Below are 27,241 nucleotides of genomic sequence, written 5' to 3'. Positions count from 1 at the left end.
AAACGAAGGCAGCGTCATTGTAAGTGTTTCCAGAGGTCGCCGGTTCGCTTGCCATCTCCCAGTGCACAATGTTCAAGTACGTTGAACGTCTTTCGCACCGTACGTAGCCCACCGTGCGAATCGGAGATGCGGGGGCAGGACACCAAACTGAAAACATAAAAACAAGTCATTCTAAACAAATGAATTTTCAATCTGGACGATTTAAAAGCGCGCATCTCCAGTGGCTTCCCAATATCGGAAGGAAGAGCGTTCCAGACGGGCATCCGAGAGCGCCGCGCAATGCGATCGCCGCGACCTTTGTTCGATGGCGAGCAGTTCATAGTTCATTTATTTGGTATAGCCCTGTGAGCCATTCGGCTCTTGAATCGGGTGCAACCGCAACAAACCAAAACATGAACAAGAAAACATCTTAAAGTGATTTTGTGACTGTGCAAACAGAAAATACAGGAGAAAAAAAAACATCAAAATATTCCTGAAATAGCACCGTACACCAACGCTGTGTGCAAAAATCCCAGTGGGATGCAAGTCAAATAACAACCACAAGACAACTAAGATTAAGGACATCAGTCTAACTCCGTACTACAATAAACAAAAACATGGCCAAAACAAAAAAAAACGTTTTCGAAATCACCAAAATAAAAGCCATAAATCCAATGTAACAGTGATCATAGGGACTGTGACCGAATTTTTAACAATAAACTACATAAATAAATTATAACACCAAAATCTAGAGCCATATTTTAGTGAAAAGGCACTGCGAGGATGAGCGGAGTTCTCAAGATGTTTGGTTCGTGCATTCTTAAACCCCCTCCATCCACTGCCTGTACCCCACATACTGTAGCGGTAATGATGGGTAACATCACAGTCGAGCAGCAGCAGCAGGTCGTGCGTGTTGGGTAAAGTGTGGGTAAGCCACACTGCTACAATCACAACGACTGACGGGAGCAGCTCATCATCGATTCTCAACACCGTGACCGCTCAACAAACCTTGGCACGGGTTGGGGTTAAGTGTACACGTGTACGCAGTTGGTGTTTAGACACCAAATTGGTCACGGTCAAGAGGTTATCATAGCCAACCGTGCTATTCTCATTTCGTACGACTTTGCAGAGATGAGAAACTGATGAACGGAAGAGCATGCGAATGTTATTATTATAAAGGTGTCTACGCATGGCATGTTTAGCCATTCAACTGCGTTCGTTGTGAGCTCGTGTTTATTGCCTCGGTGATGCCGTTCAGTTCGGTCTTGTGTGGCAGCTGTTGATTGTGTTGTTGTTATTACTCTTGCTTAGCCAGGAAAGCCCCGCGGTCTCAATACGTTTTTTTCAGAAGATATCCTGCCAAGTTTTCGCAAGGGGCAATGTTCAAGTATAAACCTAATTTCGTTATTTTACGTTCTTTATTTTTCTGCGTTGAGATATTTGCCCGATAACCAGTTGGATTTTTTGGGGTATTAACAGGAGGAAAGCAGGGAACCTGGAGGACCCCCCCCCCCACCACATGCAGAAACAGGGGGGGGGGCGAGAGAGAGAGAAAGAGCAACTTCTTACAGAACGGTGCCTGAGTCGGGAATCGAACTTATGTGGCACACGTTGTGCCACCCTGCCGCCGTTCTGTGTGCAAAGCCGTTGGTCCATTCACGTCGCCATCGCTCCCTTCCATGTGCTCGTTGTTTTTCAGTCGATTGGTTACCTGACCTCCGGGGCTTTGCACGTACTCTTGCCACAGCTGCCTGGCTTATCCGGACATCTGTGAACAAAAAATAAGTAATATTTTTTTTAACTTTTTTTAAACACGCTTTTATGAAATGAACTAGTAATTCTAACGCTGTCCTCATGACAGCACGGTCCCTTCACCTGATGAAGGCCACTTGTGTTGTGGCCGAAACGTCGTGATTTTTGTTATTTTATTTTTTACCTACGTGACTTTACCGAATAGAACCAAAGAGTATGAACTAGTAATGGAAGAACTGCACGACTCCAAGAAGTGGCCCGAAGCTTGCCATAACGTAAGAGAACATGGGCAATTACAGCCAACGTCAGTTGACCGTGGACAACTATACCCAAGCCGAAACATAACATATAAAAAATAATGTTTAAAAATATTTCTTTTTTTATGATAGAATAAAGCATTGTCATCAGTATGACATAAGTATACCAAGTTTGCAGTCGATACCACATTGGGAAATGGGTTAAAATTGAGTTACAAGATTTTAGGATACAACAACGACGACAACGACAACAACAGAGTTAGTTAAATAAAAGCGTGTTAAAACACTTTATAACTCATCGGATTCCTCCAGAACTATACAAATAAAGAGTCTGGTTATTTTTCGGATTCCTCCAGAACTATACAAATAAAGAGTCTGGTTATTTTTTTGCACTAGCGGTAAGTCTGGCTCATCGTCGCTATCTGAATGCCGTGTTCCACTTGTTACACTGACGCGTCATTCAAGCACCACTCTCGTCTCACCACCATCTACATTGTATGTGTAACCGTCGATGTGTCCTTCAGTCCACGTTCATAAAGTTTTATCATTTCGTGGCTTGAAGTATTCCGTGTGGTCACCGACCGAGTGGGTGTCACTCGTTTGTCTGCCTGCAATTTTCCCTCTGATTTGCACACGTGGCCCTATCCGTTGCAACCTCCTTCCAACTTGTTCCGTCATGCCACACAATTACGTTTTTGCTGTGTGGCACTGAGCATTATATTGTACATAGTTAAGTGGCTTTAAAATAAAAATGCGTGCTTTACTGTAATCATTTGTTCGGAAGCCGCTGGAGCTATGCATGTTTAAATCTAGATTGAAAAACTAATTTCTTTAAAAATGCTTTTTGTGTTTAGTTTTTTTCCTTCCCTCGCACCTCCGATTAGCACGGTTAGCCATGTACGGTGGGAAAGAAGTTCAACATACATTACAGTTGGAATGAGTCCAGGACATGGTTGGGTGAACTCAGCCCATTGTTGCTCACGTATGACTTCATGTAAAGTCGACGGTAGCCAGCCCACAGGTACACTGGTCCACACCATAGGGGTTTGAAATGTCCACCACTGGAAGGCTCAGGACCACGAATAGAGATGAGCATTACAAAGACGACATTTTGATGCAACTCCATTCCATTTACCAAGCATGGCTGGTGTGTAAATGCCACGTAAAAGCACTCCCTAGGGAGCTGCAATTTTAGCCAGCTTTGTATTCTCTCCAACCAGTCGTGCCGGTGTAAGCACAGTCCCACCTATGTTTGCATATTGTACCCCACCTGACGATCAGAGAAAAGGGGTCAGTGAATTCCTTGACCCTTTACAGCCTCGGGGGTGGGGGGGGGGGCTTTTGTAGATGCAACAGGGCCCTTTGTCATGTGTCTTCCGCAAAAGCTCCATGTGACCCCCCCACATCACACATGAGAAAGGGGCACATGCGTAAAGCTATAACTATTTAAAATGTCTCAACATTAAAGGGTCGGGCTTGGGGAATGGTAGCAATAATCTTGTTTACAGTGTGGAAGGCTGCTGCAGATGGCATTCATTTGTTTAAAACTCGACCCCTGTTTTTTTAGACTTCGGGCCCCAAGGCAGAGAGATAGCAGGTGCCTCTTCAAATGCGAACTGAACCGCCACAGAGAAATCGTTCCCATAACATCTGCTTTGCGTTTCTCACGCACACAAAGACACAAAGTGCCCAGTACCTATGACTACGATCAGGCCATTTCCAATAAGGGCTTATGTGCCCACGTGCAGTGGAAACTTCAGAGGTCTCTGGTGAAGATTTTCTTTATATTTTTTCACCCATTGCCAATCCACTGCTGGATGGAGGAAAGCCTGCCCACACTGTGTCAGTGCAGGTTGGTGCGTAAGCATCGGGGCAGAGCTGATTACGATATCGCCATGGCCGGGAATTGAGCTCATGTGGCCGGGTTCTCTAAAAAGTGTTCTAATCAACGCGCCACCACGACCCACTAAAATATCAGTGGCAAGGGTTACAAATAATATTTAAAACAGTGCTTACGTAATGTTGATGGCTGCTACTCAGAAATGTGTTTTAGCTTGGAGGCTGTAATGAGACTTGTACACGTATAGGGACGTTAAATGGATCTCTACGGCGCGTATCGCCAAGTGCCGTTGAAACAGGCGCAGAGGCTAACACACCGTGCAGTACCATTAAGTGGGCCACTAGGGGCATGGTACTGGGTGCTGGCAGGAGGAAGCCTGACGAGTCCTACCGACAGAGTCGGGGATTGCAGCCTCCACCAGCGTCGCAGGGAATCACCACAGAGGGGGCCGCTGGGAGAGTGCGGTGGGGGGCAGCTGATGGTAGGGGCCATGTGAGGACGAGTCACCCCGGCACCGGGTTAAGCACGTGATGGGCCGGGGTGAGTAATGTGGGCCAATGGTGAACGAGGGGGCACGGGGGTATTAGCTGAGAACGTCTAGAGAGTGAAGAGACGTGGTTAAGGGCGGAGCCAGAGAGGGAACAGGTGCGGTGTCGCCTGGAACAGTCGGGAATATTCTGGACGTAGGGCGCGGCCGAGGGTGGAGCCAGGCCGCCGCGCCGAGAGAGATAAAAGGGAAGCCGCGATCACAGATCCGGGCTGTCTGCAGGTGAAGTGGAACCCAAGTGCTGCGTCTTCGTCCCCGTCTTCGACACCGTGGGTCAGGCAGTACGTTGGCTGCTCCGGCCCGATTATAGTTATCCCGTATGCGAGAGAAATAGGTGTATTGTGGTCCTATGCGTAACAAGAGTGAGAATAGGTGTATTTAGTCCCGTGTGTAACGGTGTCGCGTAAAGTGTAGAATGAACGTTGCCTCCTAAATAGTGTCAGAATGACTCGCTACAGACGTATTTGCATATGGCTGGTTGGCATTGCCACTGATGGGCAATGCGTAGCGGGGCGGCCGAGGCCGCTGTGGTTTGCAGCCGTGGCATTAACGTGGCTCCTCGTTGAACCTCCTCGGCTTGAGAGATAAATGGTCCCAACCGCCTACAACGGGTGCATTTGATGTGCACGGTCCACGGTGGTGCTTAGCTCAGGGGTCGGCAAACATACGGCTCCGTGACGTGATTTGTTAAGGACCGTCGTCTCGTATTCGCATGCATTGCTGATCTTGAATTCGAATGAAATGCCTCCTCTTGTTATTTTGGTTTCTGACCCCTGTGCAAGCACATTGGCAGCCCCCCTCCCTCCGCTTTTAATTTATGAACTCCTCGTGAGCTGGAGATTTAGCGACATAAGAGAGATGTGGACAAAATATTGATGTGTAATGCGATGAGAGGAGACAGATACGGGTGAGGCTAAAGGAATAACATGAAAGTTCTTATACACATGAGATGGCGTGAAAATTAGAGGAGTGCAGACAAGCTGAGAGATTTATTCTCGTTTTATGTTAATTCACCTTTTTATGTTTGTTAGGCTCTGAATTCCAGCTGATATTTCGTACATCTCAATTTTTTTCACGAATCCGAGGTCCCTTGAATTTTCTGGGGGTCCTCATCTTCTGCTTAGGTCACTTTTGCCTAAGCACCACTGTAATTATACTGTGCACAGCAGAAAATCACTTGGGTGTATCACTGCTGTCACTCAGCCACCAACTGTGAAAGATAATCTTTGCAAAGCTCAATGTGGATCAGTGTGGTTCCTATCTGTATAAGAGTCGGCGTGGCATTGTAATAATTATATCTTCAACCATGATCAATCCGCTGCTGAATGAAGGCCACCCAAAGTCCCCGCCATTCCTCAGTCCAGCGACGCAACAATCCCTACCACACACTCGAGACTGTTTAATCTCTACATCTCCATGGTTGAGGTCCTCTCCAAAGCATTACCTCATTTGGCTGCCACTTTTGTTAGTCTTCACTTCCGGCCGCCCAAATCCCCACTTAATGGTCACGATGATGACTCTTGACTTGCGTTTGTTCTCTGATCCATGTGTTGGCCTTGCTCTCATTGTAATTCCATGCATGCACCTTTTCATGCTTCTTTGCACACTCTTTTTTGCCTTTTATTCAGAATCCGATAAGTTATGAAGCTCTTTTTGACAGATGTCCAGTATTCTTCATATAGCACCTCCGATTAGCATGGTTGTGTACGTACAGTGCGAAAGAAGTTCAACATACATGTATACATACAGTGAGGGAAAAAAGTATTTGATCCCCTGCTGATTTTGTACATTTGCCTACTGACAAAGAAATGATCAGTCTATAATTTTAATGGTAGGTTTATTTGAACAGTGAGAGACAGAATAACAACAACAAAATCCAGAAAAACGCATGTCAAAAATGTTATAAATTGATTTACATTTTAATGAGGGAAATAAGCATTTGACCCCCTCTCAATCAGAAAGATTTCTGGCTCCCAGGTGTCTTTTATACTGGTAACGAGCTGAGATTAGGAGCACACTCTTAAAGGGATTGCTCCTAATCTCAGCTTGTTACCTGTATAAAAGATACCTGTCCACAGAAGCAATCAATCAATCAGATTCCAAACTCTCCACCATGGCCAAGACCAAAGAGCTCTCCAAGGATGTCAGGGACAAGATTGTAGACATACACAAGGCTGAATGGGCTACAAGACCATTGCCAAGCAGCTTGGTGAGAAGGTGACAACAGTTGGTGCGATTATTAACAAATGGAAGAAACAAAAGAACTGTCAATCTCCCCACGGCCTGGGGCTCCATGCAAGATCTCACCTCGTGGAGTTGCAATGATCATGAGAACGGTGAGGAATCAGCCCAGAACTACACGGGAGGATCTTGTTAATGATCTCAAGGCAGCTGGGACCATAGTCACCAAGAAAACAATTGGTACACACTACGCCGTGAAGGACTGAAATTCTGCAGCGCCCGCAAGGTCCCCCTGCTCAAGAAAGCACATATACATGCCCGTCTGAAGTTTGCCAATGAACATCTGAATGATTCAGAGGACAACTGGGTGAAAGTGTTGTGGTCAGATGAGACCAAAATGGAGCTCTTTGGCATCATCTCAACTCGCCGTGTTTGGAGGAGGAGGAATGCTGCCTATGACCCCAAGAACACCATCCCCGCCGTTAAACATGGAGGTGGAAACATGCTTTGGGGATGTGTTTCTGCTAAGAGGACAGGACAACTTCACCGCATCAAAGGGACAATGGACGGGGCCATGTACCGTCAAATCTTGGGTGAGAACCTCCTTCCCTCAGCCAGGGCATTGAAAATGGGTCGTGGATGGGTATTGCAGCATGACAATGACCCAAAACACACGGCCAAGGCAAAAAAGGAGTGGCTCAAGAAGAAGCACATTAAGGTCCTGGAGTGACCTAGCCAGTCTCCAGACCTTAATCCCATAGAAAATCTGTGGAGGGAGCTGAAGGTTCGAGTTTCCAAACGTCAGCCTCGCAACCTTAATGACTTGGAGAAGATCTGCAAAGAGGAGTGGGACAAAATCCCTCCTGAGATGTGTGCAAACCTGGTGGCCAACTACAAGAAACGCCTGACTTCTGTGATTGCCAACAAGGGTTTTGCCACCCAGTACTAAGTCATGTTTTGCAGAGGGGTAAAATACTTATTTCCCTCATTAAAATGCAAATCAATTTATAACATTTTTGACATGCGTTTTTCTGGATTTTTGTTGTTATTCTGTCTCTCGCTGTTCAAATAAACCTACCATTAAAATTATAGACTGATCATTTCTTTGTCAGTGGGCAAACATACAAAATCAGCAGGGGATCAAATACTTTTATCCCTCACTGTATAGGGCACCACGTCACATTCTGTACGTCGAGTGAAAATATGATCCTTACCCTCGTAGGTAATGTACTGTATACCATAGAAAGCAGGAGATACAGCCAAAACGTTTGGATTCAAATATGTATCTCATCAGCTGTACACCTGTGAGACCATTTAAAATATATTTGTTGAAATGTATGTGATATACACAGTATATCTATCACTGGGTGGAGCGGTGGTGCAATTCTTAGTTAACCTGGTCTTGGTTAACATCAGTACAGAGTGATATCAGAATCGGCCCTGATCCCCTCTGACCAACCTGCACTGACCACTGTGGTGAAGTATAGTCAAGCAGCCCCTGTGACCGGCATTGCATTGGCATGCAATCCCAATTGGCATTGGGATTTCGTGATTGCTTTTGCACAACTTTTTTTTACAATCCTTTTTTGTCACCGGCGTCTTTCGTTAAGATATAGACGTCTCAATCGATGCTCAGCTGGCTGTGAATAATGATGATTGTGTTCAGTGTGAAACTGAACTATGAAGCAAACGTAGTCACCGGTGAATCGCCTGAGACTTGGCCGACATGGGGTTAAAATTCTGGTCACACTCTCATCGACCATTAAAGTCAGAGCCCGTTGTCAATCCACTGCTGGATGACGGCCTCCCCGTGCCGTATCGGTCATAGGGATTGTTTAAACATGCTTCGCCATGCTTGCCAGTGCTGGGGAGTGAAGGGAGTGGAGGACGGGGGAGGTGGTGGCTTTTGTGGATGGCAGGAACGCTTCGGATAATTAGCTGCGGCTGGGAATTGAACCTAGGTCATCGGATTCAAATGACAGTGCACCACTGCTCCAACCTTGTTTAACAATCAAGCCCTCTTAAATAAAATTACGTCATTCGCTCCAGTCTACCATCTACTCTGGTTGTACAGGCTCAATGTGTAAAACATTGTCATTTTGTGTGTGTGTTTTGATTTCCAATGAGCGGTGGGGTAGCGGTTAGCGCGTTGCGCTACGAGCCCGGCGAGTCGAGTTCGATTCCCGCTCACGGGCAGCACAAGCGGCGATTATCTAAACCCGTCCTGGGTCTCCCCTAGGTCGACTCAGCCTTAAATGAGTACCTGGTGCGCTGTGCAATAATCACCACTGGCGTTGGCCTTCATAGGTGTTCGCCAACAGCACTCGTCCCAACGGTCTGTTGCTGTGATGGTCCAATGTCTCGCGGGCGCAAGTCGGAACGTGTCAATCGGTGGCACGCGAACGACAATGGGGGACATAGCCTCCAAAAATCTCTCCACCCCGGTACAGGTTTTTCAAGTTGCCCAAGACGGGCTAGGCTAGTTCAGGGTAACTGTATGCCAACAGCCTGCATAAGCAGTGGCATTGTAATTGCTTGAACTGTAACAAAAAACCGTGAAACAGATGGTGGTCTTTGTGTCAGAGCTGCAGATGCGTAAAGGTGATAACCAGCCTTAAGGAAAGGGTCAGCTGTGGGGAGACTGCTGTCTGCCCTTTGTTATGCCACTCATACCAGAATGAGACTCGTTAGCCGAGACCAGGGGTCGGCAACCTGCGGCTCCGTGGCCGGATGCGGTGACTTTTTAAGGACTGCAGTGGCGGCTCTTGAAATTTGAAAAAAAAATGTGTCTTCTTGTTATTTTGAAAGACAATGGAAGTCCAGTTTACCATGGCAGTCCAGTTCACCAAGTGAGTCCAGTTCACCATGGAAGTCCAGTTCACCATGGAAGTCCAGTTTACCATGGGAGTCTAGTTCACCATGGAAGTCTAGTTTACCATGGAAGTCCAGTTTACCATGGAAGTCCAGTTCACCATGGAACTCCAGTTCACCGTGGAACTCCAGTTCACCATGGGAGTCCAATTTGTGTCTTCTTGTTATTTTGGAAGACAATGGAAGTCCAGTTTACCATGGCAGTCCAGTTAACCAAGTGAGTCCAGTTCACCATGGGAGTCCAATTTACAATGGAAGTCCAGTTTACCATGGAAGTCCAGTTTACAATGGAAGTCCAGTTTACCATGGGAGTCCAGTTCACCATGGAAGTCTAGTTTACCATGGAAGTCCAGTTCACCATGGGAGTCCAATTTACCAAGGAAGTCCAGTTTACAATGGAAGTCCAGTTTACCATGGGAGTCCAGTTCATCATGAAAGTCCAGTTTACCATGGAAGTCCAGTTCACCATGGGAGTCCAATTTACCATGGAAGTCCAGTTTACAATGGAAGTCCAGTTTACCATGGAAGTCCAGTTCACCATGGGAGTCCAATTTACCATGGAAATCCAGTTCACCATGGACGTCCAGTTCACCATGGAAGTCCAGTTCACCATGGAAGTCCAGTTTACCATGGAAGTCCAGTTCACCATGGGAGTCCAGTTCACCATGGGAGTCCAGTTCACCATGGAAGTCCAGTTCACCATGGAAGTCCAGTTTACAATGAAAGTCCAGTTCACCATGGGAGTCCAGTTCACCATGGGCAGGGGTCGGCAACCTGCGGCTCTGGAGACACACGTGGCTCGTTCAGGACTGTTTCATGACGTTAATTAATTAAGGACCACCGCCGTCTCGTATTCACCACACAGTGCTTTGTGGCTCTTTGAATATTCAGGGGGGGGGGGGGGGTTGCCGATCCCTGGCCGAGACGTACGACAACAGCAGTTTGCATGCTCCGTGTTTCTCTCCAACTTGGATCAGGGACCTGTAGCGGCGTTCAGGCAGCACGACCACTGATCCACCTGCAGCGATGCCAACAATGCAACTTGCGCAACGTATGACGCTGACATTTATGCATTCCCTTCATATTTGGCTGTTAATTTGTAACATTTATTTTAATGTATAGAGCTGTAATCTATTTAGTATGAAAGTCTATTTTTTTTTTACCAGGTAAGGCCCATTGGGCTATATGGAACTTTTTCAGAAGTGACTTCGCCACAAATGATAGCTCAACAAAGTGGCCTATCATCGTGTGGAAATTTATATGCGCCAAAGAACCTAAACGCGTGTTTCTATACGTGGAGGAAAAAAATCGGAGGACCCGGAGAAAAATCCACGTGACCACGGGGAGAGCATGCAAACTCCAAATATGCCGCAGGCCTCATGGTCGGGGTCGGACCCACGACCTCCTGTATACCAGGCGAAGTAGTTAACATCTCCTAGCCACCGCAATGCCCAAGAGGTGGCACTGTGGTTAGCGCACTCCACTGTCAACTAGCTGGTGTCCCGAGTTACATTTTAAGTCACAGATCACGTCAGTAGCAAGTGATATTTGAACCGCGAGGACCCCCTTCAACAACCCAGTGACCCGTGAGGTGAAGCATGGTCAAATCCCCATGAACAGCACGGGGAGAGGGGGGGGGGGTGTAGGGGGGGGGGAGTTTCTTCATCCAGCAGTGGATTAGTAATCGGCTGTAAATTATGAATGCGTGTAATGGTTTCATACCTGCAACTTCGATTAACAATATTAGTGTATTTTACTTTCATAGATTTTCCAATGACAAATTTTACACGTTCAGTACATTGCAATAAGACTCCAACTGAAAGTTCGCGACCCCCCCCCCCCCCTCCCGCAATGAGTAGCTAATATATTCCCCTTCGTGTAGCTACGTAACGTCAAATTCTGGGCTGCTGTGTGCTTCTCTTCTTTCGTATGGCTGCTGATGTAGATGCTGAGCAACAACAACAACAACTTCACATTCAGGTGGTCAAGCCCAGACACCCCACATCAAGAGCAGTGGAGTGCATCGCTGTGATGTCTCCGTATTTCTGGTGTACGCTGTTCGGTGTTGGGAGAGTTCAGAATAAGAGTGTCTTTACGCGATGACCCCCAATAGCGTAGTGTTATTGACACCAATCGGACCATAATTCTTCAAACTCCAGCTCGTGGGTATGCAAGCCTACAGAGGCCCCCATTAACAGCCAAAAACAACAGAAGGGCAACAACAATAGTCGCGTTTGCCCAAAACCCACCCAACGATGACAAACGATGGATGCCGTGCATTCACGCAGGACCGCGGCGTGGATAAGTTGGTTGCAATTTGGAAATTAAAATAATTACTTCAACATGAAATGACGCAGCAAGGTTGGATTTAAATATTGTAATTGTGTTGTTTTTCCACCAGTCACCATGGCTCTATTGCGCACAGGTATGGCAGGTGGTCAAATGGATCCAAGGTCTGGATTCAAACGGTTGCACCAACCTAATGCCCATTTTTAAATCCTCCAGTATAATCCAGGAGTTTTTTTTTCGTGTTCGATCGCGTAAATATAAATGCGCCATTAAACCCGCCACAACCTGACACATCCAAGAAGCAAGGTTTGATACGGAAACAAAACGTGCTAATTCATTACTAGTACAACATACCGGTGTGTTGGAGAGTAAACCCACAATATTTACAATTCGAGTATGAACGTTTAGCCGGTAATCACAACCAGCTTCATCAGGCAACAGCCAGAAATCTGGCTGTTGCCCAATTCCTATTTACACGATCTAACCCTATTATGGATATTGGTCGCAAAAGCGTACGTGTTAAACTTTGTGCCATTGTATGTTTGCGACATAGATGGCTATGCTTAATAAGTGAAAAAGTATCAAGATTTGACTGCACGATTATTTTTTCCTTCTCAACCTCGCCACCAATAAATCGCACACCACGCCTATTTCAATTGGAGCTTGTGGTAGCACTGAATAGCAGCGCATTACATTGGGAGTAAAATATAAATGTAAGTTGTAGTTTTTCTTCTGCAGTTGGGGTTTATTGACCAAAAAATTTACATAACTATGCATTACTGTGTGCAAGTTTACTCACGTTCAGACATGCAGTTCATTCTGAAGTGGAACTAGCTGTGCATGTCCTAAGATGCATCTAACACTGCACAACCGTCTGTTTTGACTTCAGATAAGTCCCTGAAGTGGTTGTTATGATGTGTCACAGAATATACTGTATCGGTTGTTTTTAATACAGAACCAGATGATAAATTCCGCGTAATAAAACCTTCGTGCTGGCATTTTCTTGTAGAAAACAAATCATTATCAAAGGCACCAGTCATCGTTTAATGGTATCATCAGTGGTTTCACAATTACCTGGAAGAGGATCCAGAAACAGAATTAAAAAAGCAATTACTCCAATTAATTAATCGTAAACAGCATGCAGAAATAATACTCTTAAAAATATTATTTTAAAAATAATTGAGAAATGGCATCGCGTTCGCAATGAGGCAGTTGAACTTCTCTGCAAATAGCATAACTTTCACCGATGTTAGGTTTTGACATTGTATAAGCACATACCCAGCCAATTAATACTTCTCCCATCCATGCCTTCAAGGTGAAAGACATTAAAGTACCACACCACTCCATCGTGTAACAATGCAGGGGTTTAATGTCATTTGGCAGTCAGCCCATCAGGCATGCAGTTGTGACATGATATCGTAATTTAGAAGTCTTCCCTGCATGTCAATTCTAAACTTTACAAGCAAAAAGCAGTGCCCTTTAAAGACACGCTCCTGCCGAGTATCGTACGTACACTGAATGCGGTCGCTAAAGATTGCACGCCCAATCATCAAGGCCCCTTTTTCAACAAAAGGAAGCATGCAAAATGGACGGCAGAAGCAAGAGTTACAAATGACCGTTAAAATATTAATTATTAATTAGAACGCTAGAGGCATTTACCCTGCCATGAACAAAAAATACCCATTAACTCACGATGGTTAAACCCCAAAGGGATTGTCCTTCCCTTCTGAGCTGCATTAACATTTAGATACAGCCATAACTTGTACATGGGCCGGGATTGCGGTGCAATATATTAACGGTAAATATTCACATTCAAAAGCAGTTATACATTGTTTTTAAACTCTCAAACAGGCACAAACATAGCCCACGCGACGGAAAACAGCTTCTGGCGGTGCGAGGCGCGCGAAACGTGTCAAAAGACGAAACGCAACCATTCATTTGGCGGCAACGCATGCGCTCCAATTCGATCGAGAACACACAAGTGGCATCGGGAGGGCAAGGTGAAATGAGGCCCTCATCTGCGCGGGCGACACCGCGAGCCCCGCGTGGCGGACAGAGACGAGTTTCACAGAACGAGATCCTGAGGGCTGGCCACAAAGTTCCACGGCAGTCCGGTCCCACGACGCGTCTCGTGGCTTCTCCGTCGGCCGGCAGGGGGGAGGGCGTTTCCGTAAAACCCCTCCGAAGCTTCGCAGCGCAAAGGGCATCCGCGGCGCATTGGCGACGGGAAAAAAAAACAAGGAACGGAGGAGAGACGAAGGGGGAGAGGTGAAAAACAAAAAAGTGGCAAGTGCAAGAAGAAACTTTGCTCTTTGGCTTCGGTCGATTTCGTTCCCTTCCCGTTCCCGAGTTGTCCGGTGTCGTGGATGTAATCCACCGCCTGCGCGCGCGCGACGAGCAAGCGGCCGGGTTTCAGTCGAGCTCCGTCAATCCACACGGCCGCCGGAATTCCTGGCCCCTCTCGTGGAGCCACTTGTTGGCAACTGTCGGGAGAGAGGAGGAGACGTCACAGACGGGCGAGGTTTTACAGGAAGCACGCGAAAACGAACGTGCGGCTGCGGCTGCGGCTGCGGCGGCAGTGTCGCGGCGTGGCGCGTGCGTGCGTGCGTGCGGTGCGGTGCGGTGCGGGAGACGTACCCCACTTACTGCCCACGAGCACAGGACAGGCGGCGTGCCGTGTGTCGTAGTCGCCCTCGCCGCTCGCGAGCATGTTGTGCCAGAACACGGCCGAGCCCTGCGCGAGCCCGGGGAGGGAGCCCAACAAGCAAGCAACCACCACCACCACCACCACAGCCACCACCACAGCCACCACCAGAGCCAGAGTCAGCACAACAACCACAGCAAGCACAATCGCAGGTAGCACAGCCGCAATGAGCACCACAGCCCACCACAACAACAGCCAGCGCCGCAGCCACAGACAACACCACAAACACAGTCAGCACAATCACCACCACCATCATCATCATTACAGCACCATTTCCAGCAGCACCAACAGCATCACCATCACCAAAGCCACCATAGTACCCATCACTCACAACCATCACCAGCACAATGAAATCCACCATCGGCACCACAACCACCATCACCATCAACATGTGAACAACAACAATAACAACAACAACAAAGAACACACAAACAAGCACAGTGTTAATAACCAAGACGACAACACGGAGAGCTACACAAGGTCTGGGACGAAGCTATGGACGCGTTCCCATTCCCGTGCACTCCCAACGAGCGTTCCTGGCACATCCACAAAGTACAAAGCTCGTTGCAACAACAACAAAAAAACACACGCACGGTCAGGCTTTACAATAGTGTCACCAACACTTGCGGGCGATCGGTCCTGCGCGGGGAGCAAGGGGGAGGAAGTGCACACAGCTGGGAGCGGAAGATGGAAATAGATGCGCGAGCCGGCGAGGACAGGGGCAGGTTACATAATCCCTGCTCGAGCTGACAAGGTAGCTGCTGCTGCTGCTTGCGCGAAGGTTGACGCATGCTGTAATTGCCCAGCAGTCGCGCTTAATTACTCGTACAAAACACAATTTGTAAATAATCCAAGTGTCATTCAACCCCTGAAGATGCCCGCACACGGTAGGTAGCGCTGGGCGACAGCTTGAGAGAATGAATGAATCAGAATGTTTATTTAGACTGGAGGAATCCGATGAGCTATGAAGCTATTTTTCGCAGACATCCAGTAAATGCTCCACGCGCAACACAAACCATAAACAACAACAATAACAACAACAAAACGCACACTTCGGATTGCAAGCGGCCATGAAAACGTTGGGCGTAAAATCAAAACGGCTCCCCACCTTTTTGGGCAAAACCGTCGCCCCAACTCCTGGGAAAACGGTCGCTCCGCCGGCTGGGACTTCGCTCATCTGTGAAGGCGACAGGAAAAAACGAGACCTCGTCAGGCGCCAGCATCGACGGGCACGGCCGGCGCGGAGAGTCGAACGCAACCCCCGACTTGCGTTTCACAGAACAACTAAAATTCACTGCTGGCATTTGTCATCTGCTGAATCACACATTGCGGCAACAAACACAAGCGGTCCTTGACCCTCTTGTACGAAATGTTCGTATGCATGCTGAACTTCTTTCGCACCGCACGGAGCCAACCGTGCTGATCGGGGGCGCAGGGGAAGCACAACAAACTAAACGCAAAAATCAGTTGTAAAGAAATGAGTTTTAAACCTAGATTTGAAAAAGTGCATAGCTCCCGGCGGCTTCCTCATATCAGAAGAGCGTTCCAGACGGCCGCAGAAGCCTAACTGAAAGCGCGCGATGCTAGCCAAAAGCCGTTGCGAGGAGTTTGCCTGATGGCTCCTCACAGTAAGGAGTGCATGGATACAGCGCCTAGATGCAACAACATCTCAAGAAACGGTAAAAGAATGTCGCGCGTTAACATGAGATCGTGTGGAAAGAAGAGGCTATTTTTATTTTGATTGCAAGAGGGAGGAAGCTAAGGGATGAGAGTCCGTGGCAGTGCTGGTGCTACTCCACCTACTGGTTCGAAAGGGGCTAACTTCCACCGTAAGCACTTTGATCACTGACACACGTTTTAAAAGTAGTCCTATCTTCGGGCTTTTATTCATTAACGACGGCTCAAGACACACGAGATTGACTTTCGTAGTTTTAATTACGCGACTTTTATAACAATAATCAATTCTTTCTAATTCACGCATATTTCACAAATCAAACACGTTGTTCGATCAAGATCTCGGAGGCGCTGAACCAAAGCTCAAAGTCCCCCATACCTAAGACTGAACGGGTGAGAGACTGAACTGGTCAGAGCCAGAACTGCCTAGTGCCTGGACAGGTGAGAGCCTGAACCGGTGAGAGCCTGAATTGGCAAGAGCGGCTGAACCGGTGAGAGCCTGCACAGGTGGGAGCCGTGAGCTGACGATGTTGATTGGATGCTGCTGGTGCTGCTGTGTCAGTGTGTGCAGTGGGGGAGAGTGTTCCAGGCAGCTCGTGCAGCGACGGAGAAATCTCGCTCGGCCAAGGACAGTCCTGGTTCTGGGTACGATGGGCAGTCTATGTAGACGGCTGTTTACCTGTGGTCAGCGGAATGAGTAATTGACTATATTGCTCATCGAAGGCACACAAGAGTAACAATCTAACGCGGTGTAACATATTTAAAAAAACCGTATGAGAATGTTGAAAGCGGCGAAAGCACCGCACCCTGCAGTGAGTGACACTGGGACGGGTCCGCTTCGTGTCCAGACGACCCCGTGGCAACAGCGCGGAGTAAATCAACATTCCAGTCGATTTAAACAGGAGCCTGGCGGGTAATGCCAGCCCGTGGGAAGTCCACGGGAAGCGTCCCCATGGGTCTAAGCAAACACCCCCCCCCCCCCATCAATTAAAGCGAGGGCTGGAACCCTGGAAAGGAATGTCGCTGCAAGGTGAGACCCCCGTCTCGTGCAAGCCGACGGGGCTTCCTGTACAATTTGCCCCATGACGGACACCACGGAGCAAACATTCACGCGGTGCATTCTGGACATTTGGGGCCGTCCATAAATGACGTCGCGCGATTTTGGGCGATTTTTGACCCCCCCCCCTCTCGTCACACGGCGTCACAAAAAGTCAGACCCCCCCCTCAAATATGACGTCACAAAGCTCTGCCCCCCCCCCGCCGCTCTCTATTTAAGGCCTCGACACAGAGGCATTGGGTCTCTGTGTCTCTATGTGTGTGTGTGTGTCTCTGTGTGTCCCTGTGTTGTCTCTCTCTGCTTGTGTGTCTGTCTGTGTGTCTATGTGTGTGTCTCTCTCTGTGTGTCCCTGTGTTGTCTCTCTCTGCTTGTGTATCTGTCTGTGTGTCTCTGTGTGTCCCTGTGTTGTCTCTCTCTGCTTGTGTGTCTGTCTGTGTGTCTATGTGTGTGTCTCTCTCTGTGTATATGTTTTGTCTCTCTCTACTTGTGTGTCTGTCTGTGTGTCTATGTGTGTGTCTCTCTCTGTGTGTCTGTGTTGTCTCTCTCTGCTTGTGTGTCTGTCTGTGTGTCTATGTTGTGTGTCTCTCTCTGTGTGTCTCTGTGTTGTCTCTCTCTGCTTGTGTGTCTGTCTGTGTGTCTCCGTGTCTGTGTTTTGTCTCTCTCTAAAATTTAGTTCTACCTGATGACGGTTGCTTGTGTTGCAATCGAAACGTCGTATTCTATTATTAAATGTATTTTCTTTCTACGTGACTTTACCGAAAGAACCAAAGAATAGTACAATAGGTGTTGGAGGCACTGCCCTCTGCTGACAGCACAGTCCCGCCGCAGGATACACAGCACCAGGTTGATGCGTGGGGGTCGTCCATCCGAGCACTATCCAGTGCTGATGTGTAAACATGATGTGTAAACTTCAGCACTGGGGAGACAAAGGTGGCCGGGCGTGGTACTGGGCACACCACTCCACTGTGCGCTACGCCGGCCTTCATAGTTGCTCGCTTACAGCACTTGCCCCCTACAGTGTTCAAGGCCACATGGGGATCTTTGCCTTTGTGTGCGGAAAAGCAGTGGCATTTTGGTTTACACACTACCCTACGATCCTGGCAATCTGAGTTTGAGTGTTGGTCACAATCTACATGATCTGACAGTGTTCTTCAAATAAAAAAAATACATGTTGCGGTGCATAAATATTAATAATGGGTGGGGTAAAAGGCACAAGTGCTCGGCTAGAGCACTTGCCCCAACAGTCTATGCGGTATACGCATGGGAGTATGCATGCGGGAGTGTACATGCGGGAGTATACATGCGGGAGTGTGCTTGTGTATACAGGGGATCTTTGTCTTTGTTTGCTTGTGTGCAAGCTGAGGACAAGGGGATTCTTTTGGGAAGACATCAAATGAAATGTCACAGGAGTAGTAATAAGAAGAGTAATGACTGCACGCCTAGGTTTGTTAATTCAAGGGTATTAGCGTTGTCAATAATCGCATTCATAAACAATACAAATTATTATCGGGTTTGCGGGAAGGCTTCAAATAATATAAAGATCTAGCCTCGTGTCTGTGTGTGTGTGTCTCTGTGTCTGTTCTGGCGAGCGGTAGTGTAGCGGTGAGCGCACTACGCTACGAACGAGTTGGATTCCCGCTCACGACCAATAACAGCGAAGAATATTTGAACCGGTCCTTGGCCTACCCTCAGCCTCAAATGAGTACCTGGTGCAGTGCGTAAACATCAGCACCGGGGAGACAAAGGCGGCCGGGGATGGTGTTGGCCACCCACCCTCGTGCGCCAGGGATCTGTATTTTGTCTTTGTTATACCGTAAGGACACATACAGTATGTAGGATGGACACAACAACAGGGAAATTAAAAGTGTGTGGTTTGGAAAAATGGACGGAGCCGGAAAGAGTGGAAGACCTAACAGAGAATGGCTTGAGGACGACATAAGAGACTGGTCCCAGAAAGATGTGGCCACTACCTGGGCATATTGCAACAAGACAGAGGAAAGTGGAAACAAATGACAAAATGTGCAGGAGACACCTACGGGCTATCTGCCCGTGGATCGTGACGATGATGATGATGTTATACCGTACCACACGGTGACTGGTGTGCTCGTTGATGAATGCCGCTGACCAATCACATTCAAACAAGCCATGCGGTTTGAACGTCGTGATTGCCACTTGCTTCGATCCTAACCAATTCTTGAACTAGATTTGATTATCGATTAAAAAACATTAGCAATCAATAATCGATTCCAAAAAATAAATAAAAAATGTGTTGAGAACCATAGTCAGGCAGAGACTGACTACGGTTGTGAGATACCTAGTTGCAAGGCCTATTGGAGGCAGTACAGCAAGTAGGCATCTGATTCTACATGCAAAAACACATCTCAAAGAAATGGGCAAACACCCTAATTCAGGGCCCTTACGAAAATGGATATTGAGGCTCAGTGAGACTTCCCTGGGTAAACAAAGAGACGATTGTATACTCACATAGATCAGGAACGTAGCCACCCTGTTTCCTTTCCCATCATAGCTAGCGTCCTGGATTCTCTGGAAAATCAAGAGCACACGTCACAATAATTTAAAATCATTTCAACTTGTAACGCACCGCACAGCATTGGCTCACTGTCATAGAGAGACAGAGAGATCGAGCCGGAGGCACCGAGGATATTCCACAGACAAGCAGGAAGGCAGCCACACGACGAGCCGACGTCAACAATTGCTCAAGCTCTGCAGTCCTCTATATATTAAGGTGTTGTCGGTCAATAAGTGCTTAAAATGTCGGTGCTTTGCCCGAATCTACATACAGCATTTACAATGTGATGGTTATTTTACACACTGCACGCATACAACGGATATTATGTACAGTAAAACCTTGGATTGCGAGTACCTTGGTCTGCGAGTGTTTTGCAAGACGAGCAAAAATTTAAAATAAACATTAATTTGATAAACGAGCGAGGGTCTTACAATACGAGCAGTACGTATACGCTTTGTCTGCCGAGCGTCACGTGATCACAATTGATATACGAGTGTTTTGATATACGAGTGCTTTGGATTACAAACACGTTTCCGGAACGAATTATGCTCGCAATCCAAGGTTTTACTGTAATAATATTAATCGGCCAGATTGTGGAAAAGAAAAACATCACTTGAATGTTACCTCGATTACTGTGTCACGCTGTGATATGAATAACGCTGTCATATGATGAGCAAATGCGTTAGGCACAATGTGTTTTGCGCCCAGTCATGTAGCTGCGTGTTAAGCATTGCTGAGCTCATATCGTGTTGGTAATTTGTTTTTGGAATTGACTCAATTTTGCTATTTAATAAAAGTCACTGTGGAATGGACATATTGGCCAGCTTTTGTGATGTCACAATTTTGCAGTGTCACCATTTTAATTCACGTACGCGCACTATATTTCTGACTTGCTCCTTAATGTCTGCTCATGGAAAACTGTTCGTACATGAACTCAAAACTGTCAGCATTCTTAAAACCTTCATCTGGGCACGACATTGTAAAGTATGATCTCTCAAATTTTCTATTAAAAAAACCCCCCACAAATGACTCACAAAGCGATATTTCCCGCTAGTGGCAGACTAACGCCCAACGCCAGCCAGGCTAGGTGCTGAGGCACCCTAATCGACGCACAGGGACAGAAGGATATGTGCGCAGAGGCATTTGGTTACGTGGTAGGCCACGAAATAAAAACACAAGTGAATTCATTCAAATATATAATCAACCTTTCTGCCCCCCCCCCCTCTCTCTATACTCTAAAGGCGGGCCATTGCCTGAAACACCATCATAATATGGTTATGTGTATGTTACAATGGGCAGCCAGGGGCACATTGGGATAAGATGATGGAATGTGCCTTACAAATGTAAATTATTATTAATTAACATCTGCCTGCAACTCCCATCCCTTAGCCTTTTCCACAATTGCCACTCTGCTCCCCCCTGATCTACCCCCCACAGCCCCTCCCCTCGGTCCCTTTAGCCCCGCCTTTCCCAGTGGAACAGACACAAAGAATTCCTCCGTTTGATTTTTTTGTATATATTAATGCGGCAGTGTTAAGGACAAATGTAGTGATTATTTTTTCGTGTGCTTGCAGACCATGGCCAACACAATCACTTAGTAAAAACTAAACAATGAACATGGTTCTTTTTGGATTCCACCTAGAAAACGTATCGGCTGATTAAAGGCAAGCATTACAAAGTTAGTTTGTACAGTAATGATCTCACTGGTAATTTAATTTAAACGCACAATCAGATTTGCTTTTGAATCATTGCCATCGCATTTATGGACACAACCACAAAGATCCCCCGTGTAGCCTACATAGACAGTTGGGGCAAGTGTTGTTAGCGAGTACCTATGAGGGTCTGTATTGCACGCGAGCGGATGATATGGCCAGCAGCATCCCTGACCACCTTTGTCTCCCCAGTACTAATATCTACACAGTGCACTGGTTAATTATTTAAAGGCTGAATCGACTTAGGGATTACCCAAAACCGGTTCAGAGATCGCTCGCCAATGACATTAGCCAGGGCCAGGAATCGAACTCGAGGCATCGAAATCCAGTCTCTGGTCAAGACTGGATTTGAGAACCAGTCTCAATTCCAGACAATAATCCACATGCTCAGCGCTGAGTTGGCATTAACTGAGGCAACAATGGAACTCACCCGTGCAAAGTCGTAGTGCGGTTCGTATTGCCCTCCCATTCCATAATTGGCCACCTGACAACACAGTGAGCCATCAGGGCAGCTTAGTCACCAGCACAAACGCACCGAGGCAGCAAAAGATCAATAAGGAAAACAACAGAACAAGGGTTAAAAAGGTCAGCTCAGTAATGACCGCAGAGGTCACACAGAGGCGGCACGGGGAATATAAAGAGCGACGCAGCAAGGGATCGAGAGGTCTCGGGGAAGAAGAGGGCTCATCGAAGCAGCAAAGATTGAAGGGGACTTAAACGTGGACTAATACCACCAGCGCAGCAACGGCTGCGAGGTCTGATGGCCGAACAAAGTGAGTTTACGTCTACACATCACGGCGCCACGTGCTTTTCCATTAGATTCAGCGGTCAAACAGGTGGCGTGAGAGAGATTTCTCCTTTGCACGTAACCACGTGTGGATTAAACGCCGCTTTTACAAGGCACAAAATATGCGTGCGAAGTTAAAACAGTTTAGGTGAAAACGAGCATGTGCTGAACTACGGTAGTAGTAGTAGTAGTAGATGCATTCCAAAAAAAGGGTACACAATGCCAAATTGTCGAGTGGCACACACAGTACACACATACACACAGTACACACACACAGTACACACACACAGTACACACACACAGTACACAGTACACACACACAGTACACACACACAATACACACACACAGTACACACATACACACAGTACACACACGGTACACACACACACACAGTACACACACAGTACACACACACTACACACATACACAGTACACACACACACAGGACACACACACAGTACATACACACAGTACACACACACAGTACACACACACACAGTACACACACACAGTACACACATACACACAGTACACACACACAGTACACACATACACACAGTACACACACACAGTACACACATACACACAGTACACACACACTACACACACACAGTACACACATACACACTGTACACACACATTACACACATACACACAGTACACACACACAGTACACACATACACACAGTACACACACACAGTACACACATACACACAGTACACACACAGTATACACACACACAGTACACATACATAATTACGTCCCACGTACAACCGCATAGCCGCATGTTGAGTGAATTCAAACCGCATAGTATCGCGAATTTTGTGTAGAAATAGGTTTGCAGCGTATACGTGAAATGGCACAAACCGGACCCGCATAAAGCGTGGGAAACTGGTAATTGGCAGCATCAGTGATTTAAGACACGACATCGCTGGGTATACCATCTCTTTTCGTGGATTTAATCAGCAGTGTTAATTTATTCAGCATTTTCTATTTCAGTCGTGGCCTGTCTATCCGACGATAACGCATGAAATGTTAGTTTTAGTCTTTAGAGTTGATTAAGTTGTTTTCTTAGTCTACTCAAATAAAGCAGTATAAATACAGTCCCCTCTTCGTTATTACCAGGTCAGCCAATCGGTCAACTCAGTAAATCTAATGTATCCACATATTATGGTTTTGCAGTCTCTCACGTCACCAAATCATCTTAGCATGAATCTTCACGCAGACTCCAGTTACTTTTGTTTCATCACATCTAGTCGTGCCCTGCTGGGTCAATGTAGTCATTGTCACATTGGACTATTTTGACATCGTCATCGTCACAGTTTGACGGAAATAAAATCACACCGTCGACGAATAATTTTCGTCACCAACTCAAAGGACAAAATTAACCCTGCGCAATATTATCATCTGAAGTCACTTATAAGGTGTGTAAACCTTTCTGGGCTGGGAGAATAAGTGTGGGGTGGGTTGGGGGGGAAGAGGCAGTTACCTGCAGCTCCTCGGCAGTTTCCATGCTCAGCCCCGTTGCTGCCCCTATCCTCCGGTTGATCCGAGCGATCGTTGCATTCTCGTCTTCCGACAACCACGCGCTGCGGGGCAAGACAACCGCACGCTCGCTTAACCTCCTCCAGAATCAGAACATTGATTCGTACTGGAGGAATCCGATGGGCCATAAATCAATGTTTCACGTTACAACAAGCAACAACTCCGCTTCGACAGAACCGCATCAGTGTTTGGAGGCCGGATAAAGCGGCGAGGCGTGACGGGGTTGGTCGAGCCACACTCGGATCATGCGTGCGAGATGCCCCCGGCTACAGGGTGGCAAGGTGGTGACCGTGGCAGGCAGTACGGCAGGGAGGTTGCTGATCTATTCGTGTTGAGCTTGAGCGTTCTTTTCTCGTATGCGTGGGCTTTATCCGGACACACAGGCAATTTATTAATACGCTAAAATACTTGCAAGTAATTGAATTGGTTAATAAAAAAAATCCTACGTAAGATCCTCGTTCAAGTATCTGGAGACTCCGTAAGGCGTTCCTGGGTGAACTACTTATTGTGCATGCCAAATGAATGGTCAGTTGTTGAATCCATAAGTCAAGGTCAGAGGTCATGCGTGAACGGACAAATTGAGTTTCAACAAGCAGACTTTATTGGCAATAACAAAAAAACCCAACCCATTTTTTTTTTCAGAAACGCTGCCTCAAAAGGAAAGAGTAAATGCTAGGAAACAGTTTATAGCAAACATAAAACTGTACACGCCATGCAGAGAGGCCATTGCCTGAAGTGCCGCCTGCAATATATACTTTTAGCTTTTAGGTCGACGTTGCTATTGATGGGCGTGTTGAGTTTTTTTGGTTATTTGTGCTTTGTGCACCACTGCCAGCGCATTATCACCAAATAACTTAGTTTTATTGCCGATAGCTCCATCTCCACGGGCAAGGGGATTACTGCAAAGAGTTCAAGTGAAAGTTAAGGTTCGGCAACGCCCGTTAGGATGAAGGATTAAGTTTGGGTTGAGATCACAACTCGAGCCTTTACCCCATAACTCACACCCCCCCGCCTCCCCCTTGTATATAATAAACATTGTTCCATAACTACGAATTCAATTCAGAGTGGTTGTTGGTACGAAGCAATTTGTGTGTTGAAAAAGCAACACACACTTCAAACGACAACGATCTTATTGTTTATTATACTGAGAAGATTTATTACCACGAGTTGGCGATCGGGGCCCTAGTTACGGTAAGAGCAACATGGGTTTGCCCCCAATAATTGCCACCACGCATGGCGCTCGCAACTATGAGCTACAGACCGCGGCAGCATTGTGGTATTTTCACAAGGGGTGATTTTGTTTAGTATTAAAAATACTGGTCCCGTTTTTGGCACGCGCAAATAAAACGTAATCAAGACGTCCTACAGAAACCACAGCGATTCCTACCGCTGCCTTAAAGATGACTTCGCCCAGTTCTGTTTTAATTAGGTCGTTATTGTTTTTAATTTGTAACTATAAAAAGTTTGTTGATATTTGCCACGATGAAGGTTGGTGGTGGTGGGGGGGGAAGCAGTGGTCAACAGTGGTGAGCACATCACGCTAAGGGCCTGGCTACGGGAGTTTGATTCCTCGCTACGTCTAATGTCGCTGTCAATGAACATCTAACCGATAGAGTTGGGGAGTGCATTCATCCAGCAGTGGATCGACAAAGGTTCGTACTTTTTTATTATAGGTTAACACATTGCATGTAGCAATCTAACGTTTGCCCAAACTGAAGAAAAACAATGTTGGTAGCACTAAAAAAAAGGATCAGATTCCTGCATTGTTAATCATGCACGACTGCGTGTACTATATATTTTTCAATCCTTGATAATTATTTCAATTAGGCAATGCAATGTGGAACGGCTAAAGTGCATGTTTTGTTTAAAGTGAGAGCCCATTGAGAGTCACCACATCCCTTGGAAGGGAAGACCGTGATGAGTTCAAGCATTTGTGTAAAGAGCAGTTTCTTTTCGCGATTCATGCAAGCAACTCGCTAATTTTCAGGTCAGGATTCGGGTCGCGACACCAAAGGCACAACAACGGCCCGAACGTGCGAACGATCACGTCGCAGGATCTTCAAAAGCCAATTTCGGGAATATTCCCCAAACGGGGGGGGCCATTACCGTGGGCATTGAGCGACAATATCCTCGCAAAATGCGGAGTCCATCAAATCCCACGTGTTCCGTCACCCACCTTTTGCTGATTCGATTGTTCGTCGTTCTCAGCTCCCCCGTGATTGGGTGGAAGACTGTCGCTCGACTGAGCTGCGGGAACAGCAACCAATCAGAAGCCGCCCCCAGCAACCCCCCCCCCCCAACCCACCCCGACCTGACAACCCCCTCCGTCGCTCCTCTCGCCAGGATGACACCGTGCCACGAATCGACAACCCCAGCTGCTGCCCTCCTGCCTCACGTCACTCCCTTGCCTCCCTGCCCGCCTCTCACAAGTGCCCTCTGCTTGCATGCCCACCACTTCATTTCTCAGATACTGTTCGCTGAAGTCAGTTGTTTCTCTATTTCTCTCCACCGAGATCTAAACGGGGGTGAGCTTCAGCGGAACGTGGATGCATTATCACGGGGTCACCGTAAGGTGCCGTTTAAATTATTTTAAGTAACGCGCAATGCAGTTGTTTTCTTTCAGAATTAGGATCATTACGTTAATCTGTTGTTATTTTTGGAATTGTGAGGGCCTATTATTACCTGAATAGCCTCGAATTAGTGTTTTTGTAATGTTTTTATTCCTCGTGGTTTGTTGTTGTGTAATTGCGATCACTTTTCCTGTGTTTAATCCCAGGTCTCCCTTGCAAGAGAGACGTATTAATCCCAATGGGCTCTCACCCTCCTCATAAACATCAGCCATAACTCTTAAAATAATATAGCTCGTTATGCAAGTGGTGGTAAAGACTGACCGGGAAACCATGAACATTTGAAAGCACCACGATACCAAGTGATATTATTAACAGGACATCGCCACTAAACCTGCTTTGCTATACGTTCAAAGCAAAGCAGGAAAAGCGTTATTTATTTTGGCACGATGTATCAAGCGACTACATATCACCTGTCATTACCATCAAGGGGATTGTGGGAGGCGGGCGAGGCCAGCGATAAACTGCTGTGGAGGGTGGCGGCCGGGATTGAGGTAGCACAAGGGGAGATGGGGGGGGGGGGGCTTACCGTGGCCTCCAGCTTACCTCTTGCTCACTCGGTATCCGGCTGTCTCTAGCTGCCCACTCAATGGGTTCCTCACTGTGGCCCTCTTCAGCTGTCCGTCACGGACAGGGCCGAGGAGAGAAGGGCAGCGAGCGGTGGCGGCAAGGAGGGGAAGCGATGGGGAGAGGCGATGCATCAAAGAGGCATGGCGATGTCGAAGTGGTGGGGGGGGGGGGGGGTAAGGAGGGATTGTGACACGGATTGTCGACATGCACACAAGTTAGTACCAGACCACTCGGCCGTCTGCAGATGAAGAACACTCTATTGGTCGGGGTTCGGCAACCTCGGGAGCCGCGTGCGGCTCTTTAAGGGGCCGTCCATA

The 27,241-nt window shown here is 47.1% G+C and overlaps 1 protein-coding gene across 3 annotated transcripts in view; it reads right to left on the bottom strand.

Annotated features, from left to right (window-relative positions):
- Positions 1-12,746: 12,746 nt before the first annotated feature.
- The window catches only part of LOC116944999 (prolyl 4-hydroxylase subunit alpha-1-like), a 40,982-nt gene continuing 26,487 nt past the window's right edge, over positions 12,747-27,241 (bottom strand). For 2 of the 3 annotated variants that reach the window (XM_032959021.2, XM_032959022.2), the window contains exons 9-15: positions 26,901-26,971; positions 23,672-23,771; positions 21,824-21,877; positions 19,636-19,695; positions 15,529-15,597; positions 14,354-14,450; positions 12,747-14,199 (exon numbers count right to left, since the gene is read on the bottom strand). In XM_032959021.2, coding sequence (XP_032814912.2) covers positions 14,129-14,199; positions 14,354-14,450; positions 15,529-15,597; positions 19,636-19,695; positions 21,824-21,877; positions 23,672-23,771; positions 26,901-26,971 — 522 coding nt within the window. In that variant the 3' untranslated portion in view covers positions 12,747-14,128. Of the gene's footprint in view, positions 14,200-14,353; positions 14,451-15,528; positions 15,598-19,635; positions 19,696-21,823; positions 21,878-23,671; positions 23,772-25,903; positions 25,975-26,900; positions 26,972-27,241 lie in introns of all 3 variants that reach the window. The other variant, XM_032959023.2, reaches the window with a different exon arrangement.

This window comes from Petromyzon marinus, chromosome 22 (assembly GCF_048934315.1).
Source record: "Petromyzon marinus isolate PM22_M1 ecotype Great Lakes invasive population chromosome 22, UKy_Petmar_22M1.pri1.0, whole genome shotgun sequence".
Classification (NCBI taxonomy): Eukaryota; Metazoa; Chordata; class Hyperoartia; order Petromyzontiformes; family Petromyzontidae; genus Petromyzon; species Petromyzon marinus.
Note: the sequence above shows the minus strand (reverse complement) of the source record. Positions and strands in the feature narration are given on the sequence as shown.